General features: G+C 41.8%; 1 protein-coding gene across 2 annotated transcripts; it reads right to left on the bottom strand.

Annotated features, from left to right (window-relative positions):
• Nucleotides 1-69: 69 nt before the first annotated feature.
• Nucleotides 70-7650, bottom strand: cyp24a1 (cytochrome P450, family 24, subfamily A, polypeptide 1). 2 transcript variants are annotated; one of them, XM_031852174.1, is made up of 13 exons: nt 7601-7650; nt 5767-6031; nt 5426-5616; nt 5246-5339; nt 5069-5162; nt 4618-4709; nt 4200-4311; nt 3133-3278; nt 2322-2488; nt 1394-1472; nt 932-1129; nt 725-836; nt 70-355 (listed from the first exon to the last, which is right to left on the bottom strand). In XM_031852174.1, the coding sequence occupies exons 1-12, from the start codon at nt 7639-7641 to the stop codon at nt 726-728; spliced, it is 1590 nt and encodes a 529-aa protein (XP_031708034.1). In that variant the 5' UTR covers nt 7642-7650; the 3' UTR covers nt 70-355; nt 725. The 2 variants fall into 2 exon arrangements, with proteins under 2 accessions (XP_031708034.1, XP_031708044.1); XM_031852184.1 differs by lacking the exon at nt 7601-7650 and having other exon boundaries at nt 5767-6104.
• Nucleotides 7651-8407: the final 757 nt, after the last annotated feature.

Genomic DNA, 8407 nt, shown 5'->3' with positions numbered 1-8407 from the left:
ATATATATATACATATATATATATATATATATATACATATATATATACACACACACACACACACACACACACACACACACAAGGACAAGAAATAATTAGACATTTACATACACAGCTGCCTTGGTACAACCTTCAACTTGTACATGACAACTGGTATTTTGGTCAGTCATTTGTCATAATAGTTTAAAATAGGTTTGAGGTAATTCTGGCGTGATTACATGTATAATAATGTCTGTGTCTTCCATCTATTTACAAAGCAGCAATGCAGGGAGTCACTGGACCATCAGGGCCTCGACAACAGAGGTATCATCTTTCTGTCACTACGTCCACAAGAGTTGAATATGGAGCCTGAGAGCTGAGGGAAAGAAGAAATAATAATGAATTCTAGATCTAGATTAAAGAAACAAACTTAAAGAGTTTGACATTTTGGATGATACATGTATTCACTTTCTGGTAGAGAGTGAGATAACATGTATACCACTCCTATCTGTACAGTAAATACTGCAAGCAGCCAGTTAGCTTAGCATAGAGACTGGGAACCATGTTTCCAGTGTCAGTGCTAAGCTGACAGGCTTTAGCTTCATAGTTAATGGACGGATGAGAGTTGTATCAATCTTCTCATCCAACTCTTGGCCAGAAAGAGAATAAGCATATTTATACGAGTCAAATGTTTTTGTTGAAAGAAAAAAGAAAAAATGGAGATCTAATAGAGAGATCTCCTTACCTCATCTCTTAATGAAGGCAACAGGAAGATCTCTTTTGGGGACCAAAAGTCCTGAATGGATCACATCGACCGGCTCATTATCCGTAGCCACGATCTCATAGTCTCTCACGAACTGTAAGAAACACAAGAGTCGGATTTGATAAGTCGATTAAAGCTTCAAGAACAATGGCTCCGATTGTCTATAAGCTAAACTTTGTCTGATCTTACCCAGCACATGGCCAGCTGTAGCTGCAGCTCTGCCAGCCGGCGGCCGATGCACATCCTCTTTCCGATGCCGAAGGGAACGTGGGCGAAGGGGTTGATGGTGTTGTTCTCCCGCAGCCAGCGCTCGGGTTTGAACTGCTTCCCATCATCAAAGTACTCCTCGTTGGAGCCCAGTGCATGGCTGTTTATCATTAAAACCGTCTGTAAATTAAGGAAAATCACAATTGAAGCATTATTACATTAGTAGTACAGTAGATAACAAGAGTAAAGACAACGTTATTGTAAATCTGATCCTGCTATGCAATTCGCCGAGTTGCACAAACCTAAACATTTGCTGCATTTGGACTTTGTACAGTATGTGAGTGTCTTTTGTCGCACGCTTCATTCAGACATCAGTCAAATGTAAATTAATACAAGAATGTAATCTGCTCATGTCAGGTGTATGCTAAGAACTAAGCCACTTACCCCTTTGGGAATCGCATAATCTCCCAACACAGTGTCTTTGTCCAGAGTCCTGCTGGTGAAAGGGACTGATGGCGATAACCTGTAAGCACATGGGAATACGGCCTCAGTGAAGCTATGGTAAAGTACGACACGAACATCTAAGCCGTTAAGTAAGAGTTAAATGTACTCTTGATGTTTTTCACAGTGTAAAATGAGGTGAGACATAATCTCCAATCAGTGGTCGTATACTGTACATTCCCCGTGTGATGTGGTCATGGCATTAGCCTTAAATATTATGTTAAGCAACTTGGGACTGCACGAGTAGAAGGGTAGAAAGTGGTCATGCCCGCGTGTTCCATGCTATTGAGGCAGTCATGTGTGCGATTGTTGCCCCTTAATCTCCGTGGTAACCAACGGAGTGAAATCGTGATGCAGCCAGTGAGTCCGACAGGAAATGAATGGGTGGATGCTACAACCTTTTTATTAGCCGACCATGAGCTGTACAGCTATGTATGTATGGAATATTCACATAGGCGCGTCTTTTGCTGCATGGCTTGTGTGTCATATCAGATTGTTTTTTAAATCAAGACCTCATCATCATTTAATTTATGTCCTGTTACTAATTGCATGCGTCATAAAATGACTATAATCAGTGTTGCTTGGCTGTGTTTTGTTGCTTCCTTGCACAAGTAAATGTACTCAACAGTGGACATTATTTACGTATTAACTTTGCGGTTTTGATGGTGTCTTCTGTCTGTATAATTTATATTTAACATATCGGTGGAAAATGAGCCAGCTGGCTAACGCATAATGTGCCATGTCCTTATAAATAGATACATGAAAATAGTTGGACATATGTGCCTGTTCATCATTTCTCATAATGTGATTGCAGTAGCAGCCAGGAGCTTTTTGGTTCTATTCTCTACACCATCACCCTGTCGTAATGTACCTCATTGACTCCTTGAGGCAGGCCTTGAGGTAGGGCATGCTCTTGATGTGCTCTCCACATGGGTCCTGGCCGGGAGCAACCACCTCTCTAATCTCCTCCAGCAACTTGCTCTGGGCAACAGGGTTACGCGACAGGTTGAAAATAGCCCACAGCATACTGTTGGCGGTCTGAGAAATGTAAACACAGGGAGAGAGAGAAAGAGGGAGAGTGGGAGGGAGAGAGAGAAAGAGGGAGAGAGAGAAAGGAGATGTCACTTATTGAGGCAGCTACTCTAAGTGCATTCCTCAGTGGGGTCCTGAAGGGAGCTGAGGAATGTTTGGGGTCCCTAAAGGGCCCCTCAGTTACCTCCACCTCACATTCATTTTCCACTTTAGAAACACTGTAAATGGAGCACCCGTTTGTTTTAGAGGCTGAACAGTTTATTTTTTTCTTTCCTTACTCAAAGGAAAACAGGCGAAAGGTAAAACATTTAAAAGGTTAATCCGCATTCATAACTATATGGCGCTGTTCCGCAGCCATGTGATCAATTTTTCTTTAAGAGCATTAATTGTAAATAAACGCTGGCGTCCATCTTGTGATGGGACCCTACCGGGGGGCGCCTAATGGCCCCTTCGCCATTTCCCAGCCCCCTTCTGCTGGCGCCATTTAAACTCGTCAACTATCTGTAAAGTTTTGAGACTGCATCTTGCTCAGTGGCAACAGGAGAGTGGTATCAATCTTCTCATCTAATTCAGCGATTTACGCGTATTTCGCAAATATCAAACTATTCCTCTAAATTAAATGTGTCTTTGAAGTACAAAAAGTTGCTCACCGTCTCAACTCCTCCGATCTGTAGCTCTGTGATGGTTGCGTACAGCTCCTCCTTCGAGAGACTGCTCTGGTGTAAGATGTCCCCGATTAAGTCATCCGGATCTCTGACTGCGTTCTTCACCAGCTTCTTGTCTATATAGACTTTGGCTGAGGAAACATGAACATTGTAAAGATGTCTCAGTGATTTGGCGTCATGTTCCTTGCTAATGTCTACATGTGATCAGGGCTCCTCTTTTTCAGTACAGTTAGTTTGGAAATCCATGACAATATATATGCAAAATGCATAGTTTTTTGGGATACAGAGAATAACTAATATTACATTTTTAACTGATGCACCTACACGGAGGAACCTGATCATTTGGTTTGTTTGGAGTTGAATCAGACCTTGTGCTGAAACAATAAGTTGATAAATTAATTGAGTGAAATATGTGCAGAGTCCAGCTTCTCCGACATGAAGATTTCTCTTTTCTCTGCTTTATATCATTGTAAAAAAATATTTGTACTTTCGACAGTAGGTCGGACAAAACGAGACATTTCAAGCCTTCATCTTGGTCGTAGGACATTTTTGTAAAATTTTCTGACATTTTATAGATCGAATAATAATATTATGTGTCCAATGTTTCAATGTTTGTCATCCGGATCAAGTTACGTCAGCATTAAAGTCATTTTCTTTGAGTTTTCCTTCCTCTGTATGATTCATACATCAGATTGTATGTGAGTTTGGGCATGATGTCTTAACTATTATACGGGCATCCAAGAGGGCACTTTTTTTTCATCTGAACAACGAGTTACAGCACAATCAGCATCATGGTCTTCCTCCTGCTACAACAAATGTTTGGCAGATTTCTCCCTCTTAGGTCACACGGTTTACTATGACTCTGGCTGCCGTTTACACAGAGTGCCAAGTACACAAAACACCCTGAGGCACTCGGTTCAACCCCCTCCCCCCCCCTGCCTCTGTCCTCTCTATCTATCCTCTGGCTGGAACTGAGCTCAAACTGTGATGCAACTTTGTGAAATGAGAGTGATCTGTTTTGCAGTGTAATATTCATTTGTGTGTGTTTGTACCTGTGCTGAAGATGCGGTCCCACGCTGCCGTGTGGTCCTGCCACGTTTTGGTGTTGAGGGTCTTGTGGAGCGCCACCGGAGTGACCATCATCTTGCCAAACGTGCTCATCATCTGCACAGACAAGACAAAGAGGGCAGAGTGTTCATATCTAATGATCTCACACTGGAATTCTTTGATGCAATTAAGTTATCAAGATCTTCCGTTGCTTGCACCCTCTGCCCTGTGAGACCTTTGAGAGTTATCGCCTCCTGACTGTGGATGATACTGGTTTGACCCAGTAATCCCAGCAGTGACCAGCTGACCTCATGCTTGAGAGAAACCTGACGAACTACGGTGTTTCTAACGGCTCATCATGTCACAGATCGTCCAGGCTGCCCTCTCCCACTGTTCACACTACGAGTGGAGCAACGCACTTACTGTTTTCACGGCAGTGATGAAGTTCATGGCTTCCTCGTTGACTTCATCCTGCAGAAGACCAAATCTCTTGTCGTAGAGGACGAGGCAGATGGCTGAATGACAAAGAAAAGCAAAGATTGAGACTCAGAGCCTGAGATGAATGTATATAGAGATTCAGTAAGACTTGAAAATGTTTTGATATTTCTATCTACTTTTAGATATCACAAATGATCCACTGGTCCATTTTATTTTATAAAGATAGAGGTTAAATAACATGACATGTGTATAGAACTGTTATCATGACTTATGTGAAAGCAAACTGTATTTTTGAACATTTGATGAAGTTGTCCCTTTTTTTAGACATTTTATGGATTAAACAATATCGAGACAATAATCAGCAGTTTCGTTGATAATTAAAATAATCCACTTGCAGCCCAAATTATTAATTTATGCATAAAATAGTTGAACTTACTCTCAAAAGACCATTTATTCAGCTCGAAGTACAAGTCCTTGATCTTCCCACTGACGTTTTTTTCCCCAATTCTGGCAACGAAGTCCATCAACACCTGCATTTACGGACAAAAGCGGTCAGGCATCGATCATACATACGATTATAAACACTATACGTCCGATATTTGAAGTGTCTTACCTCGTTTATTTTGCGATCGAGCTTCACCACCTCTGACGGTTTCATGAGTTTCTGCTGAAAAGCGCGCCTCACTCTCTGCCAGTCTTTCCCCTCCCTGCAAATACAACCGGCTTTAAAACAATTGTGACCCCATTAAGTTAAGCTGCGTCACCTTCTATACGAATAAACAAGTGTACTTACAGAATGAGGAGTCCGTACGCCTCGCCTCTCAGGTCTCTGTACGCTGTCCAGGGTTTGATCTCCAGTCTCTGAGGGTAATTCCCCTCCTTCCTGTAGAGCGCCTCCAGCAAGCAAGGTGCGCCGATGTGCACCGACTCAAAGGAGCCCAGCTTCATCCGGAAAATCTTGCCGAATTTCTTATGATAATCAACCTAAGACAAACATTGTAAGTGTCATTAATCAAAGTCATTGAATTAAAATACATGCAACGTCGTTTATGCTCGTTAAAAACACATTCAGTTTAACAAAAATAAGCTGCATTTCCTTCGTAAAAGTAGACAACGTTATTAATGTTACTGTACCAGCGCCTCGTGCTGTCTTGCCAGACCTCCTTTCCGGAGGAGCTGTACCAGACTGCCAACGAGCGGCCAGTTGGTGGGTCCGGGTATCGCGTCCAGGCTGCGCGCTCTGGAGGCAGCGTGCGGGCACTGCGCAGCCTCCACAGCATCCTTCTCCTCCAGGACGCACACAGAGGATGTCGGTTTGAAGTGCTGCAGCCCGACGGACTTTTTCTTCAGAAACTCGACAAACTGAGGAACTTTTTGGATCTGTGCCCTCATCCTCAAACTTGTAGATTTGTTTGAGGGGAGAAAAAAAGCGGAATAATTCAATGTTCAATAGCAGCTCTTTTTTTTTTTTTTTAAATCTTGGGGAGTTTCTCGTTTCTTGGAACTGTCACACCTTACGGCCATATATTTATACCCTGAGAGTGTTTATTCCTGACGTGCACTGAGCCAATCAGCGACCGGACTTGCGTGGTGTGGCTGTCGAGCCGACCATTCATTTATCCACGTTGGAAGGGTCGTATGACCCCAGATAGACAGAGGAAGTGACCCCCCTCCCCCCCCTCTCTTAATAAATAAACACACGCGCCACATCGGAGGTGACGCGGTTCGCTTGAACCGTGTTTCAGAGCGACCCGCGATTTAAAGAATCGAAACTTTGGCAGAGCAAATACTACTGCCACACTTCTGCTCCGTGGACAAATATTTGACAGATTGCAGCCTCTGTGTGTGCGTGTTTGTTTGTTTGAGTGTGTGTTCTTTGTAGAGAGGTAAAGTGGGCAACTGGGCATATTCAGGGCTTTTGTCCATTTGTGTCTTTATTATAATTACACATTTTATTACTATTTATATTAAAACCCTTATAGAGTACATGTTCATTCAGATGGGTTACTGCCTCATCTTAGACATGAACAGTCTCAAACATCCTCAGAATCATGTCATTCAGTAATTAAGGTTTTTCATGTGGCCTCTTAGAATAAAATCTAATTGCAAAACTATCTTATACATAAGTGCACATAAGGCAAGCAGGAAAATAATATAAAAATCCTCAGATGCATTTTGTTGATCAGCTTTTTGATATCAGCTCGGTATGAGTTGATTATTTGCAGAGAAAACACCTCCTTGATATCTGACCCTCTCACCCCCATATACTCACACACATACATGGCATGACTTAAACAACATGTGCAGGGGCCCCTTGTTGTAAAAGTTCTCATTCACAGACTCTTGGGTGCTGAACAACCTTGACTGAACGAGAGCATCTCCAGGTGTAACACACACATCAATCATGCCCATTTTGTTGCTTTAATGACTTCCTTTGGCTTTTATTGGATAAATAAAATAAACATATAAATGATTGATTAATGAGCTTTAGAGCTGCTGATAAACATATTGCTGCTTTTAGACAGAGTGAGGTTAGCCATTTCCAGTGTTTATGCTAAGCTAAGCTAACTGGCCGCTGGCAGTTGCTTCATATACCGTACATACATGAGAATGGTGTTGATTTTCTCATCTTCCTAAAATGACAAATTATTTTAGTGTTGCACCTCTATAAAGTTAGGAGACTTAATATAAGTTTGACCAAAATCTACAAAGCAGAGGTTGAAATATCCAGACGATTAGTTCATATACAAGTCAAACTGATGGGGGGGGGGCAAAAAGGGCAACAGGAGAAGGACCCAAACGCAGCGAGACACAGGGGAATGATTCACAGTCATTTTTAATTAAAAAATGTCCACAAACAAAACTTGCACAGGAGTTCAAAAATGTGTAACCAAAAAAAACCAGAATGTGAAAAACACAAAAACAGGACAAGGTAATTTAGAAGAATAAAACCCCGAGGGATACATACACGAGAGCAGGCCACAGCGCCAGGAACATTTTGTGACACATGGCAAGACAGAGCAGATGGACCAACAGAGAGACAGGGGACAGACACATGGTTTAAACAGGTGATTAGACAGGTGGATTCAATCAGGGGCGGGGCAGACAATCACACAGGCGGGAAAACATGCAAAGGCAGGAAGTGAAGTGAACATGGGACACAAGAGGCAGGGAAATTCAAAAAGGGAAATTCAGGCTTTTACACGGGAGACTGCTGTTTGTTGTTTCCAACTGACAGTCAGCATCGTTTGATATTGTAACCAGAATGATGAAGGTCCCCTAAACTTAACAACCCTACTTTTTTTTTCAACCCAAACCAAGATCTTTCTCTAAACCTGACCAAACCTTAACCAAAGTGGTGATTTGTAACAGTTTTTGAAGGAGCCAACAAGTGATGTGGTCCCATCGATAGGAAACATGTCTTTTTTTTTACTGTTTTATAGATTGATCGATTATCAATTAATTAAGAAAATATTTTGCAGATAATGAAAATATTAGACATATCGTAATGTATGGCACAAAACTACATTACCCACAAAGCTCAAATATCAATGGAAATATTTGATATTATATTAAAATCAAATTTAGTTTGAGCCAACTGCAGAATATTAACATTTTAATTAGTGAATATCAGGTTTTGGGCATAATATAGAGAGACAATGTCAGTTTTCTCGGTTTTGTTACTTAAACAGCAGCATGTTGTTGAGAAAGGCTTTATCTTTAACACAAGGTAACACTGGCAGTGTCACTGACAGCTGGCACTGCGCAGGGTGCA

Source organism: Anarrhichthys ocellatus, unplaced genomic scaffold (assembly GCF_004355925.1).
Source record: "Anarrhichthys ocellatus isolate YVR2014 unplaced genomic scaffold, GSC_Weel_1.0 scaffold1, whole genome shotgun sequence".
In the NCBI taxonomy this organism is placed as follows: Eukaryota; Metazoa; Chordata; class Actinopteri; order Perciformes; family Anarhichadidae; genus Anarrhichthys; species Anarrhichthys ocellatus.
Note: the sequence above shows the minus strand (reverse complement) of the source record. Positions and strands in the feature narration are given on the sequence as shown.